Source organism: Babylonia areolata, chromosome 18 (genome assembly GCF_041734735.1).
Source record: "Babylonia areolata isolate BAREFJ2019XMU chromosome 18, ASM4173473v1, whole genome shotgun sequence".
Lineage (NCBI taxonomy): Eukaryota > Metazoa > Mollusca > Gastropoda > Neogastropoda > Buccinidae > Babylonia > Babylonia areolata.
This window is the reverse complement of record NC_134893.1, coordinates 25680505-25707676: the sequence shown is the minus strand read 5'-3', so window position 1 is coordinate 25707676 and position 27172 is coordinate 25680505. Positions and strand designations below refer to the sequence as shown.

Genomic DNA, 27172 nt, shown 5'->3' with positions numbered 1-27172 from the left:
CAACAGTCAAGTGTCTGTGTGTAACCCTTTGTGTTTGTGTGTGTCAGTCTGTCTGTCTGTGTAAGAGAGAGTGAGAATAAAAGAAAAATACCATAAAAAAAAATCCACCATATTATGTAGCATGTTCTGACTCTTCTCTAGGAATCTGTATTTTATGTATTATTCTTTAAGATACATTGATGCCTCGGGAGATTATGTTGCTGTATTGTGGTATAGCAACAGGGATTATATGTTAATCAGATGTGTTGTATGGTGGAAGAAAAAAAGAAGATTAAAAACCCCTTTTGTGTGTTTCTCTTATCTTTTAATTTACCTGTACACAAGCACGAGCTAGAAGTGTCTAAAAAAAAAAAAAAAAGAAAAAAAAAGGAATTATTCTTCTATTTTGTATTATATCAATTGCTCCTGGCATTATTTAGATTGAATTTCGTATCCATAATTGAAGAAGACTTATCTATAAATATGGACAATTTATATCATTTTCAAATTTCATAACACATTTTCTTGAAGTTTGAAAATAAGCTTGAAACACGCATTTCAGTGTCTGCTTTGGATGTGTACCTGTGCCAACAATATTCAGTTATGTTGACGAAATGTCCCTTTCTCAAAATAAACTGTCAAGAACTAACTGAATTAACCACAACTTTATCCAGAAATATAATGTAAATAACCTCTGTTAGAATATTTTTACTTAGAAGAAAACTCTAATCTAGCACAAGACACTCTGAACTTTCTCAATGACATATTTTATTCAGAAAAGAGCTTGCCCTGTATCAATACTGAACAACTGCACTTTCAAGAACACCGTAGTAACAACAACAAAAAGAAAAATACACATATTTTTGTAACAGATTAATTCTAAAAATTATATCAATTCAATCCTAGTTTTTATAATCCACTACAGGAAACAGGTTATGTACATGTTCAATAGGTAATCCACACCTACTATTAAATGAAAAGGAAGCATCTAACAATTTTTTTTAACAACATGAGAGTGTACAGCATTAGGTCTGTTTAATTTACAAAGGTGCTGCAGCCACATTTGTGCCACTTCAATACAACAACACATGCACACTCAAAAAAATAATGGATAATGCTTACATAATGCAAGACATGTAATTAATTATGCTTTCATTCACTGTTCATACACATACATCTCATGCAATCATAAACCCAAAATAACAGACATTTCTTCTGGTGGTCGGAGGAGGGGGAAACTACCATGTTGGCTATTTGAAAATTTCACGTGGAACAATCTTGGTGAAACAGGTGTTTTTAGATTTGATCTGAACAATGTTAAAGAAGACAAAATTAATTCCAGTGTGTTCGGCAGAGAATTTCAGATATCTAGTAGAGCAGAACTAAACAAGTGTTCACCAGAGGATTTCAGACAGGACATACATACTTTATAAAGAACTAAAAAGGACAGTCATAAAAACAAAATGCAAAACCTTCAAGATCTTCATGTGACAGTCCAACAACAACAAAAATATATATATATATAACAGACAGGACATCTTTCAAACAGGGCATGGCACCACAATATTACCTTGACTTTCCAGTGGGAATTCCATGGGCTCTTTCAGAACAAACAGTATCCCTACCTTTCAGAAATTCTGTGCTTGAAATTTACTCTTTTCTACTGCTCTTTCTGTTTCTAGCCTTTTCCTTTTCTATTTGTTATCTATTCCTTTATTTTCTGCCTTGTTAGTCCATTCACTTAAGTTCTTTCTCAAAAGCCTTGATTCTTTTTTTCCTTCTCTAGACTTGATAATGAGGCACTCAATACATATTTTTTGTAGTTTTTTGCACTCTGGACATGAGATGCCTGTTGGCGATTTTTGGTTTGGTGTGCATGTTGGTATTTCTATTTGTGTGTACCATGTATAATCATATTGATGTTATTCAGTTTAGTTGGGTTTTTTAATCCTCTGGTGAAAAATTGACAGAATGGTCAATGTCAGAGGCATGTCCTAAATTAATTTTGTAATAAATATGACCGTACTTGCGCCTAATTTTCTTTACGAAGTTTTTATTTTTTTAAATATTCTTTTTTACTAAAGGATCACTATCCTTTTTCAGCCCTGATATGGTTCTGTGTGATCGGCTGGGCTGTAAGCAACAAAAATAAAGACTTTCAACACGGTTCATATTCCGGTCATTACCAACCATTGCTGATATATATAATTTTAATCTATCTGTCGTTTTTCAGATGAGCTAATTGTCCAGTTACATAACTGTCTTCAGTAATTGAAAAATACAATTTCAGTATACTACTCTTTCACTTTTCATCTGAGTTCATTTTCAACAATTTTAACAACATATTAAGTCTTTCAATGAGCCAGCAAGTTTATAGAGCCAAACTGGAAATAAATAAAACTTGCAGATGTTTAAAATACATTCCACATGGACCTTTTACAGTTAAAGGGGGTGTTGATTTAACTGGACAAGTAGGGTATTCTACTGGCTCAATCACTTGAGAGAGGTAATGGAAGAGTAGTACAAACAGAAGGTACCAGATAACAGACTTCACAATCTGTATAAAACGTTGACTGAGCTGCAAAGGCACAATCTGTGACAAGCAGGCCTGAGGATGTCCAATGTAGGCTGCTTTTCTTTCTTTACACATCCAGTAGCTGTTGGAATTAAAGAAACAAAACCAAAATTATAATATTAATACAACTGAAAAATTATATGAAATGATTTCAATTTTATTTACTAATCCCATACATTTCTTTGTAAACTTTCTATAATTATGTTCCTTAATAATAACCCCTTGACTGCCTCATCCGTTAAATTGATGGAGCCCTTGAAGCCTTCTGTGACACCTATCTCCTTCAAATAAACCAGCCGAGTGCCTATAAGACATCAGCTTATGTCCTGCACAAAGTGTTGCCACAGTGCCTATAAGATGTCCACTGACATCCTGCATGTATTTCGATTCTTCTTTCATCAGAGTTAGGTACAATGAACAAAAACATACTCTAAATAATTAACAAATAATGAGGCCAGGAGATGAAATGATTAACAAATAGTAAAAAGTGGTAACTCTCTCCATTCACAAGGTACACAACTTCAAGTCAGTGCTGCTTACGCTACAGATTCAGCTAGCACACAGGTAAACAAAAGGTACATTGGAACAAACCCAGACACTTCATCAAAAAAGGAAGCGCCGGGCCTGTCCTTACACCGATCATATGAGGGTTTGTTCAAATGTACCTTTTATTTACCTGTGTGCTAGCTGAATCGGTAGTGTAAGAAGCACTGACCTGAAGTTGTGTACCTTGTGAACGGTGAGAGTTACCACTCTTTACTATTTGTTAATACTCTAAATAGTTTAATGTGTCTGGATTATGAGCAAGCTATTTTATTTTTAGTGAGACATTCATCTGGTGGAAGACCCCTTTTTTCTCAATATAAATTTGCTAATTGGACCACTTGGAACGCGTGTGTATAGAGTGTTTGCCTCACATGCCAAAATGGCATTGGATACTTCATGAAGTGAAGACAGTGGCCCCAGTCAATGACAGCGATGAAACTGACAACAACATCCTACTTTCTTCAGTCCATCTATCTAATCAGGCATCATTTCTGAGCAAGTGACTATGACTGACAGTGAAGGCGCTGTACTTTCAGGTAATTTGAGAAGAGGGGGAGGACAGATTGAGGAGTGGTGTAAGACAACAGGTCGAAAGCCAGACAGAAGGCATGTTAAGTGGGGGTGGCTCAGCTGTCATTTTACTGTCTTTTCACAGTGATAACTGCCGGGTATGACGAAAGTCAATCATCCATGATTTTCTTGAAATCTAGGGTTGACAGATGATAGATAAAAATCATGTGTTTTTTTTACTTTTTCAAGCTTTTTGTCACTGATGAGTTCACCAATTTATTTATAGAGACAAACTGGATGACAGCAGACACTTTGTTGGAACAGTTACAACCAGGCTGAAAGGAATATCATCAGAGCGCTCTCTACGCTAAAAGGGGATGCTCTTAGGTGTGAGAAAGGCTTGAAGTCTCATTCTCTGAGAACATGTTTGACTTTTTATCTTGACCGAACCCACATGTCTTTATTGGGACAGTTATTCACTTACATGACTACAAGTGTTCTGACTCTTATCATTAACTTGTAAACCATTTTATTTTCATTTCCAGGTATATATCAGACAATAAGCATGCATGCTATTTACAGCCGCATTTTGTTTGTTTTCCTTCTGGGTGTCATTCTGTGGAAGTGAAGATAAGACTTTTTTGAAGCATGAAAATCATTGTCTTCACCTTGAAATACCTGAATAGTTATCTAAATTCAAAATAATTGGGAAAAAAGCACAGATTTAGAATCCATATTTATTTTCATTCATAAAAAAAATTCTACTTTCCTCATGTATCTCATACAGTTTTTGTGCTAGTTTCTTTCTTCTTTTTTTTTTTTTTTTTTTTTTTACCCCTGAATCCTCAAAATTCCCTGGCAAGGGGAGGGCACATTTTTTTTTTCTTTACAAAATTTTCTGGCACTGAACTTGTTAATAGAGGTGTTTTATCAAACGTTTGTGTCTATCAGGAAAGGTTCATAAAAGTGATTTTCTTCCCTTTTCCAACTCATTGAGTCAAACAGTTCTTGCGAAATTGTCCCCGCCCCTCACCCCAAGAACTGAAACCGATCCTCTTCAAAATGGCAACGCCACAATGGTTTCCGACTTGCAATCCTTTAGAACGGTTAAGGAAATATGGAGAGATGCAGACAGTGATGAACAAAACTTGTACATTCAGAAGATAATTCTTAATGAAGAAGAGACCGAAGCTCACCGCTCCTTTTTTATTTGTTCCTATGTTATGTTGAGTGCCTGTGAGTGTGGAAATATTCATAAATACGTAAAAATTTCAAAAACAAAATGATTTTTAAAAATCACAAAGTGAGTCCTTTTACTTTATTTCTGTGAAAGTAGAAGTTGTTATACATCTGTCTGAGTAATTTCATACATACATTCCCACAAACAGAGAAGTTACAGTAGTTTTAGTGGACACAGCATCTACACAGCTTTTTTTTCTTCAGCATACGGAATGCAGCTGACCTCAAAAAGTGTTGGCAGTCAAGGAGTTAATTCTTATTCAGCAAGAGTCACAACAGGTTCAATTAAATCTGAATCTAACCAAATCATAACCAGCTTGGAGACAAAATGTTTAAACTCAATGAATTTAATAGTGCATGCAAAAACTGATGATTGACAACAGCCTGAATGTAAATGCAAAAAATAAAGAGAAACTTACCAACTGTGGCAATATTTTCTCCACATGTTCCACAGATACAACGTCTGACCCGTCTTTCTGCAGAAAGAACAGTTGAAATCATAAGCATCTTGTAATTCATAAACATTTTTAATGGGCTTTGTGAACAACATGGACACAAAGAAAAAATATACATGGAATCTGTTTAGTTTTCTTAAAAATGTGATATATATATATATATATATATATATATATATATGTATACACACATACATCTATACATTTGTAACCGTGAGCTGAGTGGTTTGTAAGGGAGGATTACAAAAGAATTACTGTATTAACTTAACAGAAAGTGAAAGGATAGAAAAGATCCACGCACAGGCCAAGGACATTATAGAGGCCAGTCACAAAGGGTTTTTTCTATTAATTTATAATACAATAGTTAAAGAAGTCAGAAGAGAAAAGAAGATGAGAAGACAGTGCAGTAGAATGTTAGGCAGCTGACTGTGTGTGTGACTCGCTCAATGTGTGTTCAAGAGCTGTGCCTTGGAAAGTGACTTGATATAGCAGACAACTCTGAGCACCTAACAGCTTTCTTTTCAAATTTGAATTTGAATACCTTTATGCCACGCAATTTACATGGACAAGTCAATGGTTGGACAGCGTCGCTGTAGTAAAACTGTCATCTATTTCACAGCATGTGATGTGAGTTGAACTATAGTTATAGCCAGCTGAGCGCTTGGCTACACATATATCTGTATCTATATATCTATATATATCTGAGTGGTTCAAGTGTTGGACTTTCAACCTGAGGGTCCCAAGTTCAAATCTTGGTAACAGCGCCTGGTGGGTAAAAGGGTGGAGATTTTTCAGATCTCTCAGATCAATATATGTGCAGAACTGCTAGTGCCTGAACCCTCCTTGTGCACATACACATGCAGAAGATCAAATACGCACATTAAAGATCCTGTAATCCATTTCAGCGTTCGATGGGTTATAGAAACAAAAACATACCAAGCATGCACACCCCTGAAAACAGAGTATGGGTGCCTACATGGTGGGGGTAAAGACAGAAAACAGTCATACACTAAAAATGTTACATGTGTATAAGTGTGTACGTGTGTGTGACTGAAACCCGATTGAATGACACAGGAAATCAATGACGAGTGCCCAATGGCAGCTGCCAGTCGGCTCTACCCTGTCCCAAGTAGGCAGCCTGTTGTACAAATGACTCCATGTTTGTAAAGCACTTAGCTTGGTCTCCAACAGAGGGTTGGCACTATATAAGTATCGATATCAACATCATGTACAGATATGTATCATCAACACTGGTGCATGACGTCAAGTTTTTAATCTTGGGAATTACTATCAGGAGTTCCTTTTAGTCCCCTGTGTGTTATCATCCAATGTTACTGGCCCCCGCAGGTTGTGTCTGATATTTTTCCACTTAATAATTTCAAGACAATCTTAAAAAACTATCATGTTATCTAAAAAGAGGTCCCTGCAAGTGAGAGTGTTTCTCTCCAATCGGCAGTCAGGAGAAGGTAGCAAGCCCAAAGATCACTACACAGTGTGAAACAGCTGAATGGATTTGTTCTGCACAACTTGCCAGAGGACAACAGTTACGTTGCTATGGGTTCTTTTTCAGTGTGCCAAGTGTATGCTGCATGCAGTACATCGGTTTATCCAATTGAACAGACACTCAGTCTGATTTTCCAGTTAAACTTGGGAAAAAGAGTGAGACCAGTAAGCAAACCCATACCCTCAATGACACTGTATTGGCAGATGAGCATCTTAATCATTTTGCCACCTTTAAAGAAGCTTTTTTGACATTTTTTCTTCTTCAATTAATAGAAATAAGACCAAGAATCCCCTGCACAGTCTGTTGGTAGGTAAAGTGTAAGGGAGGATGGAGGCAGACACAGGGATGTGCTATGAAGAGTATCAGAGCCAGCTTGTCTGGCAATTTATGATTCAAGACTTTGTGTTTCCTACTCCTTTTTAGGTTCTTTTTGGAACAATTCAAAATGTAGAGACACATAAGATTATTATCATGTCTTATCATGTCAAACTGTTCACAAAATACATACCTTAGCCTGTACAGCAGACCTTTCTGCAGCCTCTGAAAACAAGGGCACATTCTAAAACATAACTGGTAACAAGTAGCTTTGATTTTTCATACCTCAGCTAACAGATCAATCAAGAATGGGAATTAGGAGAGCACACATATATGTTTAAGCTACCACTGTATATTGCCTTTCAGTTTCATATTTTTCAACTGACAATAACAAAAGTTTAGAATTATTCCTTCCAAATTTTCTTTTATTGTAAAATGTCAGAACATTTTTTTGGTCATTTGTTCATGGTATGTAATATTTTAAACACCGCTTACAGAAAGAAAGTTTAATAAATGAAAAAAATAAATAATAAAAAACTAAAAGACAGAAAGCAAATAAATAAAATAGACCAAAGACTGGTATAAGATGTTATAGGTATGTAAGTCTTTCAACTTCTGCTGGTGCTTTGGCCATTAGTGGGGGATAAATTAGGCTATACCTACACACACATGCACAGGGGCATGCAGGAACTCACAAGATGTTTCATGAATGGTCTGGATACATAGTATGCAATAATACACATATCATGCAGACTTGCATGATATTATGAGGAAGACCAACAAGCACTGCTATGTTATTGATTGCCAACACAATGGTTATCTTGAGAGGCTTTTTGATGAGACACAACTTTGATATTTTAGTTATTTCCCTAATTATAACTAAAGAGATCGCTCAAAATTTGCTTAAAATCAAAAAGATCCAAAACTGGCCTGTGTCATATTTGAGTTATTTTCTATTCCAAATCAGCCATTGTCAAAGCATGTATTACAACAGAATGAGTAACAAATAAGAGCATTTAATGATTTTTATTTAGAAATATCAATATGTATCGAGAGTTAAGAAAAGAGCAGCTCAAACTGAAGAACTTCAAAACTTGTGTTCTGTTAAGTTCAGTGCCAGAGAATTATCTTTAAAAAAAACACCCAAAAACCCCAAAGAAATAAAAATAAAAAGTACTCTCCCCTTGCCAGGAAATTTTGCGGATTCAGGGGAAATGAATTTTTTTAAATTCTAACATTAAATCTACATGAGATTCAGAATGAAAGTGAACTTTTTTGTGAAGGAAAATTAATGTAGATCATGCATATTCTAAATCCAGGCTTTTTCGTCAATCATTTTCAATCTAGATAACTATTCTGGCATTTCAAAATGAAGATATTAGCTTTTATGCATTAAAAAAAATCTATTTCCACCTCCACAGAATGACACCCAGAAATAAAACAAAAAAAATACAACTGGAAATAACATGCTTATTTTCTGATTATACCTGTAAAAGAAACAAATAATGGTTGTAAGTTTACAATAACAGTCAACACCTGTAGTCATGTAAGTGAATGACTGTCCCAGCAACGACATACATGGATTCGTTCAAACTAAAAAGTCAATATTTTCTGAGAGAGTGAGCCATCAAGTATTCCTTACACTTAAGAGGGTCCCCTTTAGAGAAGAGAGCACTTTGGTGATATTCCCTTCCACCTGGCTGTTACTGATCCTACAAAGTGTCTGCTGAGCAACAGGTTTGTTTAAAAAAGCAACAACAACAAAAAACATGTGATTCCCATCCATCATCTGTCAACAATGTAAATCATGGATTATTGTCTGTTGCCATTCCTGGCAGTTATCACTATGAAAAGACAACTGAGTGATAGGTGACACGCCCCCTAACCCACTTTCTATATGGCCCTTGACCTGTGGTCTTACGCCACTTCTCTATCTCTCCTCCCCCTCTTCTCAAATTACATGAAAATGCAGCACCTTCACTGTCAGTCAAGGTCACTTGCTCAGGAATGATGTCTGATTGTACAGATGGACAGAAGAAAGGGTGGGATGTTGTCAGTTTTGTGTCATCACCTTCCAGTTTGAACGTATCATAAGACAAGACAGATCAATTTCCATCATTATACTCATACATAATTATTACCACAGCTTGCAGTTGCAAAGTTGTTTAAAACCACTGGCTGGGACCACTGTCTTCACATGATGAAGTGTCCAAAGTCTTTTTGGTGTGTGAGGCAAACCCTCTTTACACGCACACTCAAAGTGGTTCAGTTAGCAAATCATTATTGAGAAGAAAGGGGTCTACTACCTGATAAATACTCAATTAAATATTATGTTTATAATTCACACATTAAACTAACCATTCAGAGTCTATTAATATTCATAACACTAAACTCCGATGAAGGAAAAATCAAAATACATGCAGGCACTATGACAACACTTTTTAAGATATTAAGCAAATAAAATCAAACATTACCTGATGTAAACACTCTGATCAGCTCTGTCATCAGATTCAAAGCATCTGTGTTCACTGGTAGCAGAAAAATAGCAATATGAATATGATGGTAATTAGTATCGAAAGTGCAAATACAAGAATAAGGAACAAGTCTAAATTAATACTACAGTAATTGTCACATGTTCATATACAGTAATAAAAACTAATATAGAAAAGTGCTGCAGAAATTATCATCAATCAGTTCAGTATCAGTCTTTTCAGCCAACTCAAACCAACAAGTGAAAATAAAAGTATACTGGGAGGAAAACCATTTCTAGGTGTTTCCTAAAAATATATATATTTTTTTTAAAAAGGCATAACTACATCGCTGCAAATGCACGAGTCTTTCTTCAGTTTCAATCTAAGAAGCTTGAGAAGGGACACTGGCTGTACTGTCATCAAGTAAAATTGATCTTTTTCAACAACAAATATTGCAATGTGTGGTGAGGGTCAATTTCCTAACTATAATCCTTCATGTCACCAGATAGCAGCAAACAGTGGTGACTTTATGTGCCTATATACTACTTTACTAACACAGCTTGATCCAGTAATTAATCAGGTGATACAAACAATGACAAAATGTTGGACAGGTCAAATCCAGAAACATGTTTAAAAAAAAAAAAAAAAAGCACACGACAAACCTTTTGTTTTATCATCACAGAAATGCCGCTGCAAGATACTCTGGACAGTCTTCTGCATGAACAAAGGAAGTTCAACAACAGTGGTAAGTTAAGGTACTTGCATGATTTGTATTGTCATGAGCATTCATACTTACTTACTTACTTGTATACTTGTACTTGTATATTGCGGTGTTGAAGGCCTAACCGGCCTGTTCACCGATCCAGAAATATCTCTCACTTATTATGCAGCATGCGTGGCATATTAATGGTGACAGGCTGGGTCGTACAGTGTAGGCAGGCTCTTCCAATGCGTGTCCAGTCTGTTTTTAAAGGCGTTTACTGATGGGGCGGTCACCACACTATCAGGGAGGCCATTCCAAACAGTGACGACTCTCTGGGAAAAATACCCAGCACGCAAGCTCAGCCTGCAATGACCCTTGGCCAGCTTGAGGGAATTCATGAATTTTGATGAGAAATATGTTCTCATGAACATCTGAATCAAAATGTAAAAAAAGGAAAAAAAAGGGTTACGATGTTCAGTTTTCAGCAATTACAAATGACTGGCCTGACCTCACACACATGATACATACACAACATAAACACTGAGTCTGGCATGCATATGTTCACACACAAATTACTTTTTATCTCCGAATCGGTGAATTGATTGGGTTTTGGGGGGGTTCTTAATTTTTTACTCATGATTTGTGTGTATGACAGTATGTCTGTGAGCGTATGCGTGTGCTACTAATTGCTTCCACTCCGTTGCTTTCGCCACTTGAGCATTCCAAACTTTAACTAAATGGATATTATAACGACAGAATAGCTCAGTACTGATTTGCAGACTCCACCCCACCACGAAGTTTGTCAATTTACTACCATGTGATTTGTTATTATTTGTAATAATTAGGCGGAAATGGCGAAGACAGCTTAGACCTTGTAGTATAATTATAATGTAACATTTGTTGGCGTTCTACGGAATCCTGAAAAGCACCCGAAAGCCTCTTACAGCTTTAAAACTTGCGCGATGATCAGCCATGATTGCAATTTGTCTTTTTACTGAACGATGTAGACAGATCTACCAGAATCATGTCAAATTGTCCAGCTGTCCGAATATGGCGAAAAAATCAGCATGTTGATAGTGGCTGCTTAACTTGAAGAAGACCTCGTTTAAAACTCTTACAGTAACTTACAAGACAAGAGACCTATGCATAAACAAAACACATCAATCAGATTTATTTCATCTAAGTCATTTTTATGTCAATGTCTTTCCTTCTGAAGGCTCTCGAGGCTTGATCAGCGCGTTCATGCGACAATCAGGCATCTGCTCTTTTTTTCCCCAGCAGACATAGTATAGCGTATAAATTATATGGATCAGTACGCATGCTTTAACTGAAACTGAACTGTGTAAATCAAAAATCCCTCTGAAGTTGTATTTTCAGATAAAGTGTGTGTGTGCGTGCGTGCGTGCGTGTGTGTGTGTGTGTGTGTGTGTGTGTGTGTGTGTGTGTGTGTGTGTGTGTGTGTGTGTGTGTGTGTGTGTGTGTGTGTGTGTGTGTGTGTGTGTTTTGGTATTTGATACTGCAGTTTCATGTTAATAAAAATATTGGGAATATCCGGCCAAGCCGGAGAGCTGAGGGAAGTCGGAAGGCCTACTGCTTATTCTCTGCCATGTCTTCTCCTCTAATATTAGTAGTATAGTGGGTTAGGGACAAAAAAAAAAGCTTTGAAGCTTATAAACAGTTCCTTTGTTTACATTTTATTTATTCATCAAACTCTCTAGATAGTTAAGAATTTTGTAAAATTGTCCAGTTGTTTCTTGAATGAGTTACTGACTGGTTGATGGTGCTTGTTTCAAATGCAGTGGTAGTTGATTCCGTACATTCGTAACTCGGTTACTGAAGCACAACTTTCCTGTGTCAGTATTTGAACGTTGTACAATTTTTTTTCCATCAGAATTTCTTGTGGAACTGTACTGAGGTGCAGAGAAGAACTGATCCCGCCAAGATACATCAACATGACCATTGAAAAGCTTATATATCTCAATGGGATCACCACGTATCCTTCCACCCTTAAGGGAAAATAATTTCAAATAAGTCACTCGATCATTATCATACGACATGAGCCTACATCATCATTGCACCAGCTTTGTGGCTCTTCTCTGTACCCTCTCAATTGCAATCGACTGTCGCTTCAGATAAGGACACCATATATTATTTCCATACTCCAAGTGAGGTCGCACCGGAGCTTTATATAGTTTTACAAAAAATATCAAGATAATCAAAAGATCTTTTAATTATTCCAATCATTTGATTTGCTTTATTTATGGACGTAATGAATATGTAGGTAAAATGAAAGATTATATATACTAACAAAAGTGACTCGATGTCTTTTTCATTGTCACATGATTTTACTATGTTTGTAGTGTTATTCAGTTGCATAGTATAATTATGTTTTGTTTGGATTTCTTCTACCAACATGCATCACTTTACATTTGTCCACATTAAAATACAGATCAATTCCATTTCTCTGTCCAAGCCTGGAGTTTGTCTAGATCTCGCTGCAGGATGTAACTGCTGCATGTCTTATTGTACCAGAATGGAACAAGTTGCCTCAGGAAGTTGTGACAGCCGAGTCACTGGACTGCTTCAAGTCCAGACTGGCCCCTCATCTCTAAAAGTGAATCCCCCCCCCCATTCCCCCCCTCCTCCAAACCACCCATACACCCCAAATCACCCCCCGCCCCCCCCCCCCTCCCCCCGCTCACAGCTGATGCAGAGGCTTGGCATCATGTCAGTGCACACTGAACGTACACTGGCTGGCCAGGTCGCAAAAAGAAAGGAAGAAGAAAAGAGAAAAAAGAAAGAGAGATTTTTTTTTTTCCAATCCTCACAACAGCGCAATCCTCAGCAACCTCCCAAACTACAACAGAACCATCAATAGAATGATGTTGGTTGTACAAAGGAAGAAGAAGAAGTATATTTTGGTATCATAAGCAAAAATTTTACAAGATGATTCTACACAGTCTGGAAGGTCATATATGAAAATAGAAAAAAAAAGTACTGGTCCTAGAACTGCTTCCCTGTGGTATTCCACAATGAACGTCAGCCTCAGAGGAGTACTCATCACCAACTCTCACTTTCTGAGTTCTTCCTGTCAAAAAATCTCTTATCCATTTGTGTAAACTACTGACTATAACACAAGCGTCTCTCTCTCTCTCTCTCTCTCTCTCTCTCTCTGTATATATATATATATATATATATATATATATATATAGTTTTTAACAGTACGTCTTTCATGTGGTACAATGTCAAAAGCTTTACGAAAATCTAAGTAAATTATGTAACCTTTAACAAGCAACGTAGTACTTTCCTCCATCACCTCCAAAAACTGTGTGACACAAGACTTTTTATGTCAAAAGCCACGTTGGCACTTAGCATATAGACCATTTGTATACATGTATGACTGAAATAATGGCATACCTTACAAAGGATTCTAGAATTTTGCATGTGATACAAGTTAGACTGACTGGTCGATAGTTTCCTGGCTCAGACCAAGACCCTTTCTTAAAAACTGCTGTGATGTCAGCTTTTTTCCAGTCATTGGGAACACATCATGTCTCTAATGACCTATTGTACAGTAATGTCAGTGGGTAAGACAATTCTCTTGCTAGCTCTGTTATTACCCTTGGTGGTATTTTGTCTGGTCCCTGTGCTTTGAGGCATTAAGTTCCCTCAACTTTTTCTCAACAACTTGTGGAGTAACCCTTATCTCAGAAACTGACACACCATTCGACATGGTGCCTTCTGTCAGTACTGGTAGGTTGGAAGTATCTTCATTAGTGAAGACGCTAGCAAAAGAAATTCTTCAAGGTATCAGCTTTTTCTTTTTCGTATGTGGCAAAACCAGTATCATCTTTTTATAGTACACTAATGCCTATATTACATTTTGTTGTTTCTTGTACATATTTCAAGAGATATCTTGGATTTGTTTTACAGTTGCTTGCAACATACTTCTCATATGCTTCTTTTTTTTTTCTTCTGTTTTTTTTTTTTTTTTTTTTTTTTTCCCTTCTTGATCATGCTTTCTTTGCTTTCTTTATCATTGGAAAACTCTCAAGTGTGAGTTTGGTCTGTGCGATTGTCAGGCATCTGCCCCACTTTCCTTTTATATATATATATATTTAAAAAAATATATATATATTAAGAAATGAATCATGTATGGTTCGTGCACTTAAACGCCCACCTTGAAACTGAAAATGATGCCGAAATAAAAACAGCTGAAACAATCGATGATTTTCTGTTTTAAGATAGAAATGGTCCCACACAGCGAATAAACGGCAAAGAAAAACATACAAAAGCAGGTAGGCACATTGCTTATTCTTTGCAGTGTCTTCTACTATAATATTTGAACAAGAAAATAGTTTAGCCTACCACTGCAAGTATCTTCATATGACATGAACCATTTAAAATGCATTTCCTCCAAGCAGACTGATTTCATTTTCTCAGACGGTGTTATGCCATTTTTATCACCTGTCGCATTATACAACCCACGGACAGATTCTGTGATGACATCGGCTGTTGACCTACGTCTTGGCACAGGGGTCATCGTACCTTGTTACCCGGCCTCGTGGTTCGCGAGAACTCGCATTAGGTGTCACACAACATCACAAACGGTCATCAGAGTTCTGTGACCATTGATTGGACTTGAGAGTTGAGTGGCATGTCTCAGAGTATATATTCATTGCATGTAATTAAATTATTGTAAATATCGATTGCTCATTAATTATGTCAGTATGCTTGTGTGTGTGCGTGCGTGCGAGCGTGCGTGCGCGCGCGCGCGCGCGTGTGTGTGTGTGTTTTCGAGTGTGCATAAGCCTGTGATGTTCAAGTATTTGTGTGTGTGTGTGTGTGTGTGTGTGTTGTTTTTTGAGAGAATGCATGTAATTACATGGCAGTGGATTCTTTTGAAGCCCAGATACACGGGGGCTGTCATTCTCTCATATAATTTTGTTGTCTGTATTAATAATTATTATTCACTTCATTACTTTTTCATTGTGATGGTGACACATTTTCAACATATGATGTGAAATGTGGAAATGGAAGTGGCTTATATTCCAAAGGTGGGTATGTGCATGCATACATCTCTTATTTTGATGTGTATGTGTGTGTGTTATGAGAGTGTGTGTGTACCTGTTCGGGTGCATGTGGGTGTGCACATGTTTGTGTGGGTGTGTGCATACAAGATGTGTTGGTGGGTGAGTTAAACTTTAAGAACAAGATCTGATTGATAATAATTATAATAAAAGATAGTACTCTACTTACTTATATGGCACAAGCTCCCCATATAGTGATGTCTAAGTTCCTCACATGAAACAATACGTGTACAACAGTGCATAATAACATCGCTCTGCACATGAAAAAAACAACAGATATATTATATGTGTATCTATACACTAAGACAATACCACAAATTGCAGATATGAACACACACACACACACACACACACACACACACACACACACACACACACACACACACACACACACACACACACACACACACAAGAAGCAAAAAATGCCCTCCACACACACACACACACACACACACCTGCACACACGTTTACGAGCACACACACATGCTCATTGTCATCATCATCGGTCTTGTGTCCCTGAATGGGAATGATGTTGCTTTGATTTCGGCGACTCCATCTGGTTTGCAAAATCAAATAAATAATCTCCAGAGCATCTGGTAGACTTGGACTAACTGTGAATTTAAGTAAAACTAAGATTATGGTTTTTAGAAAGGGGGGTCATCTTGCAAAGAATGAAAAGTGGTACCACAAAGGTAAAGAAATAGAAATATTAAAACAGTTGTAAATACCTAGGCTTTACATTAACAACTTAATATAATATGTTACAGCATTTGAAGAACTTGCTAGAAGAGCAAAGAGTAAAGTGTTAGAGATGAAAACTATGTGGAGTTTAGGAAACATTCATTTATTTATATCTTTTAAGCTGTTTGATGCTCAGGTGAAACCCATGCTCTTGTACGCATCAGAGGCTTGGGATATGACACAGTACAAGACAATTGAATCAGTGCTTGTAAAAAGCTCTTGAACGTAACCCCGCAAACACAATGGTTTATGGCGAGACCGGTCTGTACTCATTATTTGTTGAGAGCACTGCGATACTGTAAGTTATGGACCTCACTAGGATTCCCAAATAGCATATCTCTCTTCTTTAAATCAAGTTACTGAAAATACTAGTGGCAGAAGCCGAACCTTTAAGTTTAACTGGGCCTCTTGCATCAAAAACTGCTCAGACATATATGGATTTTCAGATGTTTGGTTTGCAGGCTGATTTGCAAATATACAGGCTTTTATACGAATTTTCAGGCAGAGAATGGCTGACTGTTTTCAACAGGACTGGTCCGATAAATTAAATTCCAGTGATTGTTTTGAAGCATATCGCTCATTTAAATCACTGTTACAGCCAGAACCTTACTTAACACAGTTAACAGTAAACAAGTTCAAGGTAAATCTTGTAAAATTTAGACTAGGTATAAATGATGTGAAAAATAATAATATTGCAATAAAGTAAAGACATGTCCTTTCTGTGACCAAATAGAGGATGAATTTCATTTTCTGCTACATTGTGATGTCTACAGACTGTTAAGAGAGAAATATATTTTTAAACATAGGCAGTTTAGTAGAAATCGTCATGTAGAATTGACACAATTGTTAAAAAACGAAGATGTGAACATAACTAGAGACGTTGTGATGTACATATTCTATGCATTCAAGAGAAGGGAAGAACTTGAAGCAGGAATGTAAGTTTAGACAAATAACCCTGATTTTCACTTCAACAGATGTGTTGTGTTTAAATTTCTAGTATTATTTCATTTATTTGCTCATTGTCTTTTCTTTTTGCGATCATGTGTGTGCATGTGCACCTCAAATGTTTACAGACCGGAGGTCTAACATTAAATTCTTTGAGTCCTTGAGTGTCTCTCTCTGTCTCTCTCTCTGTCTCTCTCTCTCTCTCTCTCTCTGTATATATATATACATATGTTATAACCATTTCACACAATGAGTGTGATGGACAAAGCGCAAGTTCAGTTACAAATTTTGTGAGTGTGGGATGGTACATTGGGTTCGCTGGGGCCCAAAGTAAGGTTGTTTTTTTTCCTGACCCATTAATTTTGAAAATGGCCTAACTTCTGATGTTGTCATGTTATAGGTGTGTTTCATCTTTCAAAATTGTCCTGAGTCTCAGTCAGTTTCTTGTTATACATGTCGCTAAAAGTGCCTTGTCTTTTACCCACCACCCCACCCACTTTCTTGATGACTTTTTTTCCCGAATATCGAATTGTCTTTGTTATGTTTTGTGAAGTTTCCATCCCATTACACAGCACAGCAAGCACCTTAGGTTCTTTCCTCTGATTCAAGTTGGTGTGGGGTTTAACGGGCTCAGAGTTCATCTCCCAGTCCTTTCATGGATTGCTGAGATGTGCATGGGGTGAGAGGACTAGAATTTGTCTCTTGCCCAATCTTAGCCACAATACTGGGGAGGCAGCCCCCATGTTTTCATTTTTGTGTGAAATCATTTTACCTCCTAATGCTGTGAACTTCCTAGCTTCTTAGTTTGAATCAGAACTTATGCATTGTTTTTGTTCCAGATGGTCTCGTTTGTGTGCATGTCTCTCATCAGTGTATAAACCAAACACTCCTTAGACTTTTAATATTTGGTATACACTGATTGGTGAAATGACTCAGCTGAATCTTAATAATCTTTGTTGCCTGTAAAATGGTTTTGCCTCTATTGTTTGTATTTGCATGTAGAATTGGTTAAAGATAAACACTGCAGCAGGTCTTACAGCAGCTAAGCATGGTATGGTGGGGTTTTTTGTTTTTTTTGTTGTTGTTTTTTTGTCAGCTGTGTTTTCTTTTGTGCTTACAGAGCAAGCAGTACAACAGAACCAGCAGTAAGACATTGCAATAATTCAGCAAAATGGAGGGAGGTTGTTGGGGGCTGGTGATTGTGGCGTCGGCATTTTTCATCCAAGTGTTTGCCTTTGGTGTCAGCACTTCCATTGGCGTTTATAACATAGAGTTCCTGGACTACTTTGACAATGACACTGTGGGAGTCTCTCTCATTGCAGCTATCAACTGGGCAGTGTTCCTGGGCTCAGGTAGGTGTCGCACACTGTCAGATATGTTTGTCATTCTTTAAGTAAATTAAAAAAGAAAGTTCCGTTAAACCAGTTTCCACACTGATTAATCTAGTGCATTCAGAAATGTCCCTGATCAGTCAGCAGAGCCTCCATCATATTTCTGGAATTTTTTTTTTTTTTTTTAATCAGTACTCTTTTTTTTTGTTTTGAAAAAACATTATGATCCCAGGCTTTTTATCAGCTTCCACAAGTGATGTTAAAACCAAAAGGTATTGCCTTTTTCTTCAGATTCAGTTTCTGATATCGTCTGTTACATCACATTGTACTGAAATTTACAGCACAAAAATGCTTTTAAAATGATTGTTAACTATGAATAGATATTTTACTCCTTTTTATGTTTGATATTTTTTTCTTCTTATTTGTTGATTTCCATGATGTGTGTGTGTGTGTGTGTGTGTGTGTGTGTGTGTGTGTGTGTGTTGTTGTTGTTGTTGTTGGAAGTATGGTGTAACAACTTCTCATCATAGTTGTGTGTTATTCAGGTCCTCTGTGCAGTTACCTGATGACCAGGGTGACTTACCGCAAGATTGCACTCTTGGGTGCGGCGCTGGTAGTGGTTGGCATTCTCATCATGCCTTTCCTCCCCAGCATCCCAGCTTTCTGCATCTGCTTTGGAGTGCTGTCAGGTAAGGTCACAGCTGTTGTAACATCTTGGTCTTAAAACATAACTAAAAGAGCAACAAATTGAGGTGTTTGGCTGAGGGGCAATGAAACAGTGGTCATGACGATAGTATCATGCTATAAACTGGGGCATGGTAGTACTTTGTATGATTTTTTTCATTCAGAAAAGAGTTGTGGTGGGGGGTAGGGGGTGGAGAATACTTGCAGCCATCTATCTATACCATGTATATTGATGAAAAGGTATGTTGTAAAATTTGATCACTATCTTGATGGAAAGGCTCAGGGTTTAACTTTTTTCCCCTGTAGACACAGTCACTGTATGATTCTCCATTTTTTTTGGAAAAAGCTTTGGGTGTGATATCTTGAATTTGAAATTTATTGGTGTCTCATTTTATTTCAGTCATTTGCCTTATATGTATCTTTAGTTTTTATTATAATTTAATGTCTTTACTTATTTCTTTAGTTAGTTTATTTGTCTTATTTCAAGTGAATGTTTAATACACCATCTTCCAGTTCGTTGATGTTGCTGAAATCTTTCAAGGATGGAGGTGGAAGGGGTGCAACAAACTTTTGAAACATGCCTTTGTTCATGCCACGTTGAGGGAAGACATAATTTTGTATTGGTTCACTCCAAATCTGGGAGAGTGGTTGCTCTCCTTTGTTTTACTAAGGTAAAGGGGACTGGTGTCTTCAGTATTCTTCTTCTTCTTCTTCTGCATTCGTGGGCTGCAACTCCCACGTTCACTCGTATGCACACGAGTGGGCTTTTACGTGTATGACCATTTTTACCCCGCCATGTAGGCAGCCATACTCCATTTTCGGGGGGGTGTCTTCAACATGACATCATATGTAAATATTTAAAAACAATAACAATAACAGCAACAACAAAACTGATGATGATATGTTTCAGGCCTTGGTTCCTGCTTTGTGTATGTTCCTTCCCATGTCCTGAGTGGCCTGTACTACGATCGCTACCAGAGTTTGTCAACAGGCATTGCAACCAGCGGCTCAGGCCTGGGCGGGGCTATTATGCCCATTGTCATTGGCAAACTAATTGAGTACTATGGATGGAAGGGCTCACTGATAATTGTGGCTGGCATGGAACTTCATCTGTTTGCTCTTGCTGCTCTCCTGAGGTCTCCTCCTCCTCGACCTGTTGAAACAGATTCAGGTGATGCACTGGCTCTGCAACAGATAAACAATTCCAAAGAAAAGAAAGCTGATTCAGTTCCAGATGGCACAAACCCAACAAATATAGTACCAGAAGGTCAGTCTGGAAATGCTGAGGAGCAGACTTTAGAAAAAGAATCAGTACATGTAGAAGATGATGTAAATGGTACATCTGTGGATCTTAGTGGTGCTTCCCCTGTACAAGAATCAGAGAGGACAGCATTCATTTCAAACAGTCAGTCAGCAGAAGCCACTACCACAAACCATGATCCAGGCACCAACTCCAGTAGAAAGTCAAGCCCATCTCCGACAGCACAGAGTAAAAGAAAAGTAAAAGTGCTGCACAATATATACTTGTTCACTGACATAGATTTTGATATTTATTTTATCAGCAGCATTCTGTGGAATTCCACAGCTGCTTCATTGCTGTCGTTTGGACCAGAGCTAACAGCAGAGAGAGGAATCAGTCCCATTAATTCTGCCTGGCTTCTGACTATTTTAGGACTGGGGGATTTTATTGGGGGCATATTGGGCGGAGTGATTGGCAATGTATGGGTCAATCATCGCCAGGCCCAGTACATCTCGGCGAACATCGCCATGGGTTTGTGTGTCATTGCTCTGCCATTTGGTACCACCTTTGGAGAGTTTGCCGTCATCCTGGCATGTGCAGGAATTAATTTTGGTGTGATCTTGGGTCTCCTGGTGGTGGTGCTCATTGACCTCATTGGAGCTCCAAACCTGGGGGATGGCCTGGGCTACATCATGCTGGCCAATGGCATGGGAGCGTTCACTGGACCTGCATTGACAGGTGAATGGAATAGATTTAGCATTTCTGTGTTATTGGCAGTATTTAGCCCCTTGAGTGCTATAGTATATATTATATTAAATACGTTCATAGTTACAGTACTGATGATATCATCAAAAGATGGGAAATAACTCTGGTAGGCGGAAAATTCATTCATTTGATCTGGTGTGGTATATCTCCAGACCATTTTTTTATATAGTTTTTTGCTGATTGTTCTAGATGTTGAATTGGGACTTGAAACACCACTTTCTACTGTTTTTTTACTGGCACTTAAGGGTTTAATGCAGGCCAGTGGCATGGGAGCTTTCTCTGGACAAACATTGACAGGTAAATGGAACAGATATCATACAGCATTGAAATATTATCAGTATTATTTTTTAAGCATTCCATTTCCAACTGCGGATATATCTGCGATTTAGGGGTAACTGCATTATGAACAGTCCAGCCACTCCTTTGAATACGCTTACTTCCTTGCAAATGGTGTCTGCCTTGATGGGTGTTTGAAGTGATGTCTCTGTAAGTTTTCATTTGATTTTGATGCGTTGTTTTGTGTTTCATAAAGCGAAAAACTCTTGAATGTTTCAACATGGCTGCTAGGATGTAGAGCACAGAAGATGTGGCTAGAATTTTGTTTGATTTTCTGCACAATGTTGACAATAGCAACTACAAAAATGGGATGGAAAACGAAAATTGTTTTGTTGTTGTTGTTCAACTGCAGTGATCCTGGTTATCCTTATGATGATTACATGCTACAGGGTACATCAACAGGAAGGGGGTGGGGTTATATTAGAAGTGGGTATTGAAAAAACCCAATATTTTAGCTTGAAACCTTCATTTTGGGGGTTTCATTTACTATGAAACCCTCCAGTTGAAAGCTTCAAGCTGAAATATTGTTCAGCGTCACATTTTATGTTTAACATTTTTGATAGTATATGTGGGTGTTTGTGTGGGAGGATGTGTGTGTGGGTGTATGTGAGTGATTTTGTATAGTGTTTATGTTTAAAACAACATGATAGTGGAGGAAACAACATAATTGCACTTAGCTGTTTTGTCTGCTACGTTTGTAAATATATTAGCACCATTTACACCTATGAAATAAACAAACTGGAATTTTCTTCTTTTTTTCAAAATATTTCTTTCTTTTTTTTTTTAAATCTAAAAATCTGAGTTATCTTTCCCTGATTGCGAGTTATGTCATCCTGTCAATATCAAAGTTATTATGATTACATTCACCATTCATTTTCCAGCAAGAAAACATGTACTTTTGCATACTTTTGAGCATACTTTTAATTTTTGTGATTAAGAAAAATGTAACGTAGATGTTGGTGATTATTTTGCAAAAATCAAGTTCTGGAAGTGAAAGGGTTAATTATTTCCACTTTGTAGAAACCTCACATTATTGGCAGTATTTGATTTCCACTTTGTTGAAACCTCACATTATTGGCAGTATTTGTTATGCATTTCCATTTCAGGTTTGGATGCATGTACAGTTGAGCTAAATAATCAGAAATTATCCTATCCTCCTGCTTTAGAATTTCTAGCAAACTGGGCTGAAATTATGGCGAGTATTTTGTAATTAATATCTTAGCACCATTTTTTTCAGAAACTCTTTCACCTTGTTTTTGTACCTGTTTTCAGTCAGTAATGTGTATGCTAGACCACTGTACTCAGGCATAGTGAAATTGTATACACTGGGGTGAGAAGTTATAGTCCTTTCTGTGAAATGCTTTACTAGTATGGCCTTTTTCTTTAATGCACCAGATGTATTTTAAAATGTTGTTCATTTTTTTTCTTATTTTGGAGGTGAAAAATCATATTGCATTACATAGGACCTTCAGTGTAGCCAAGTCTTATTAAAATAATTCAATGATGTTGCTATAGCAGTATCTGTTTGTTTTGCTAATATCAGTGATTATTACGTTATATGTTACAAGTCAAAGGAAATCTTTTTTTTTTCCTTTTTTTCTTCTTTTTTTTTGTCATGGTCTTGCATTTTGGCTTGAGTCTGTTTCATTTTTTTATCCATTTTCAGCCCTGATTTGTACTTCATCATCTGCTTGGCTGTCAGCAAATAATAAGTAGATAAATAATGTTTCGTCCCATTGCTGTGTGTGCAGGTTACATTCGCCAAGCAAGTGGACACTACGACCTTGCGTTTTACCTGGCAGGAGTGCTTGCCATCTTGGCAGGAGTCATCATGTGGCTGATACCTATCGTTCACCGCCTGTTTCCTCAAATAGGCACCTCAAAACAAACCTCATCAGTGAATGTAACTCCGGTGTAAACGGCTTGTTTTTTACTCACATATGTAAATAGAGTGAGTCTGTGTGATGATCCTATTTCAGTTGTGTGTGTGTGCGCCGCGCGCGTGTGTGCATGTGTGCGTGTAATAGAGTGAGTCTGTGTTATGATCCTATTTCAGTTGTGTGTGTGTGTGTGTGTAATAGAGTGAGTCTGTGTGATGATCCTATTTCAGTTGTGTGTGTGTGTGTGTATGTGTTAGACTTTAACAAATTCTTTTTCACTGGAAATACTATTTCTGTCAACATGAAATTTAGCTCAGAAATAAAAGAAGAAGAAAGTTATTTCAACACATTTCAGGTACTGGGGCGCTAGTCTACACCTGTTTCCAGAACATTCAATTTTATTTTCTTTGCTTTCGGATCGTCAGAACTATATTTGGGTCACTTCTGATTATTGCTGGATTAGCAAAAATGGCTTTTCATTAAGTTGCTATTCTAAGACAACATGACATTCCCTTTCTTATCCACAGTTAAAAGAACAACATAAACTACACCATTACCATGTTAATATTATAAAGATGGTACTGAATTAACTATAATGAACTTGAACATTTGAGTTGCCAACAAGATTTACACTTCTTTGTCTGCCATCTTTTTAAGTCATTATCTATGTGAATTTGTTTACATGTAATCGCTGCTATTGTTATGATGTATCTGATTGGTAAAATTGTAGAAAAGACGGGAATTTGACAGACATTAATGTTAAATCATAGGTTGTTTCATTTTTTTTGTGTGTTTTTTTTTCATCAAACAGTTTAATGCTTACTGGATGCATTCAGGACTGCCCAGTTTAGGTGTTTATCCACATTTTAGGACATCTTTTCTGTTTAAAAAAAAAGGTTTTTTTTACAGTGAACAAACAATACCATGTTGATTGTGCAGTTTACATATCATCTTATTGTAGCAGTTCAATTGTTATTGTTATTTAAAAAAATAAATATATGAATTTAACATATTTTTTAATTTATAAGTGAAAAGATTTCCAGTTCTTAGTTGGCTATTTAGCTTGCTTGTCAGAATTTGTGTGGAGTGCATTTGGAGTATTTTGTTATTATTTTTCCAAACTGGTTTTAGTTACAAAGAAGTGTCAAAGTGTGCAGAATGACCCAGACATGATACACCGCATTTGCTGTTGAAAAAAAAAAAAAAAGCAGATGCCTGAGCTTGGCATAAACCAAACATGCTGATCAGGCCTTGAGCTATTTGTGTTTGTATTTACTTTGTATTTGCATTTCTTTTTATCACAACAGATTTCTCTGTGTGAAATTCGGCTGCTCTCCACTGGGAGAGCACATCGCTACACTACAGCGCCACTCATTTTTTTTGTATTTTTCTCTTGCGTGCAGTTTTATTTGTTTTTCCTATCGAAGTGGATGTTTCTACAGAATTTTGCCCAGAACAACCCTTTTGTTGCCGTGGGTTCTTTTACGTGCGTAAAGTGCTTGCTGCACACGGGACCTCAGTTTATCATCTCATCTGAATGACTGACGTCCAGACCACCACTCAAGGTCTGGTGGAGGGGGAGAAAATATCAGTGGCTGAGCCTTGATTCAAACCAACACGCTCAGATTGTCTCGCTTCCTAGGTGGACGCGTTACCTCTAGGCCATCACTCCACTGACATAAAATGAAATAAAAGAATGAGACAAAATAAACAGATAAGTGAATACATAAACATACAGCAAAACAAAAGATACGTACAAGGCAAATGACTGGGAAAAACAAAACAAGAGGCCAAACCTTCATGTCTCGCGTGTGATTCCTGATGCATAACATCAACAACAACAAAACCCCAAACGCACAATGCAGATTGAAGGTCCATCACCACCTGTCTGTCTGATCAAGGATTATATTATTTTATGGAGAAAAAGAAAAGAAAGAAAGAAAAAGGCTACTCATTGTTGCAATCAGTGAACATGGAAAATAATAATTTGAATACAAAGAAGTGCTTTTCTCCAAATAATGGCAGAAATTGACAGCTATTTGTACAAAAAATATTGATACATGCTTGTGTATTGTGACTTTAGACTAAACCGACACTGGCCTGTAATTCAGATTTGTTGATTTTGCATGGTCATTCAGGTGACTGTGCAGTAAGTGATGAAGACTGCACAAATAATTTTTCTCTGAATAAAATGAAGTAGCCTCCTTTGCTTCTTTTCAAAAATATCATGAAGTATTGACTGAATGCACAGTTCCAACAATGACAAGACTTTTCAGGCAAAATAGCTGCTTTTGACTAAAATTGTAAAAATGAATGTGACATTGTCACAATTGGATAGTGTGATAATTTTCCTTTTTGTGAAAATCATAACAATGTTCATTTTCTTTTCAGGAAAGTATAGATTATATATACTTTCTTTTAGTAGTTTGCATGTAAATTTTTTTAATCATTGCCCTCTGCAACCAAAACATCCCTTAGCAAATAGCTGTCTGTGACCATGGACTAGGCTTTGCACTGAAAGGATTAATTCAGTATCCTCTTTGATATATTTGTATGCATTAAACACATTGATGGTGTTGTTAGTGTCATCCTTTAATAATGGTTATAATCCCAGCAAACTACCACGTTTTTTTTAGGAGGACGTGAAATATTTTTCAAGTCGGAAATCAAATTTCTTGGGATCCTATTTACTTCAAAACTAAACTGGAAGAAACACATTGATTCAATGGTGACTAAAGCAGTTAAAAGTTTAAATTTCTTAAAAATTGTAAGTCACTCTCCTTGGGGACAAGACTCCAAAATCCTTTTACATTTAGCGACATCTCTCGTAAGATCAAGACTGCCCTACAGTCACGAAATTTTCTTTTCTGCTCCGCCGACGTTTCTAAAGAAGCTGCGAATAATTGACAGTAAAGCTGTGAAACTGGCTTTAGGGGTACCTGTGCATACTAAGACCTCAGAAGCCTATAAGCTTGCGGGTATTCTTCCACTAGATGAAATCAGAAAATTAAGTTCTGCTAAATATATTGTGAGATGTACAGCAGTGGATGATTTTAAGGAATTAAATATTAGGTCTGATATTGATTTTCCAAAAAATGCACAAAATAATTCAAATCTACAAACCATTCACACGTATGTGTCAGATATTTTAAATTCTTCAGACATTGATTTGCATGATATGGCACCTCGTGTTCTGGTGCCACCTGTCCCTCCCTGGGAGTTAACAAAAGTAAACGTCAACATATGTGCTTCTGACACAACAAAAGGAGAATCTCCACATATAATAGCAGCATCTGTCAGAACTGAATTAGAAGAAAATTTTGATTATCATTTAAAAGTTTACACTGATGGCTCGGTCCTGGATGATAGCAGTGCAGGATCTGCTTTTGTCATTCCTGACCTAAAAACAGAAAAATCATATTATTTAGGTAAGGGACATTCAATTTTTACAGCTGAATTGGTGGCCATCCTTATGGCTTTAAATCATCTTGTTGATATACCAATCATAGTAAGTAATATCCTATTTTGTGTTCATTCTCAATCTGTCTTAAAAGGTTTGCTCCTTTTTGAGAATAATCAAAGAGAAGATTTATATTTTGAAATTAGGTATTTATTGCACTCCCTATTTGTGAAGGGTACAAATGTTGATTTTTGTTGGATACCATCCCACACTGGATTCCGTTATAACGACCAAGCAGATAGGGCAGCAAAAAGGGGAGCAAAAAATCATATAGATAGTATAAAAGTATATTGCCCATTGTCATACAAGGAAATAAGCAATATACTAGAAAGAGACTTTTATAGGTGCTTGAATTCAAGTCTAAAACCTCGTCAGTTGACTCTCTCAGACTTTGGTCCGATTC

At 37.0% G+C, this 27172-nt stretch overlaps 3 protein-coding genes across 4 annotated transcripts in view; 1 reads left to right on the top strand and 2 right to left on the bottom strand.

Annotated features, from left to right (window-relative positions):
- The window catches only part of LOC143292602 (uncharacterized), a 204591-nt gene that overhangs the window by 138951 nt on the left and 38468 nt on the right, over positions 1 to 27172 (bottom strand). The window lies entirely within an intron of this gene.
- On the bottom strand, positions 1124 to 14820 carry LOC143292605 (centromere protein X-like). 2 transcript variants are annotated; one of them, XM_076603060.1, is made up of 6 exons: positions 14765 to 14820; positions 10257 to 10308; positions 9598 to 9651; positions 7317 to 7348; positions 5269 to 5325; positions 1124 to 2636 (listed from the first exon to the last, which is right to left on the bottom strand). In XM_076603060.1, the coding sequence occupies exons 1-6, from the start codon at positions 14804 to 14806 to the stop codon at positions 2622 to 2624; spliced, it is 252 nt and encodes an 83-aa protein (XP_076459175.1). In that variant the 5' UTR covers positions 14807 to 14820; the 3' UTR covers positions 1124 to 2621. The 2 variants fall into 2 exon arrangements, with proteins under 2 accessions (XP_076459175.1, XP_076459176.1); XM_076603061.1 differs by lacking the exon at positions 14765 to 14820 and adding an exon at positions 11242 to 11284.
- LOC143291905 (monocarboxylate transporter 14-like) lies at positions 18222 to 25687 on the top strand. Its single transcript, XM_076602046.1, has 4 exons — positions 18222 to 18425; positions 18950 to 19093; positions 19999 to 21066; positions 23181 to 25687. Exons 1-4 carry the CDS (start codon positions 18245 to 18247, stop codon positions 23345 to 23347), a joined length of 1560 nt encoding a protein of 519 aa, XP_076458161.1. The 5' UTR covers positions 18222 to 18244; the 3' UTR covers positions 23348 to 25687.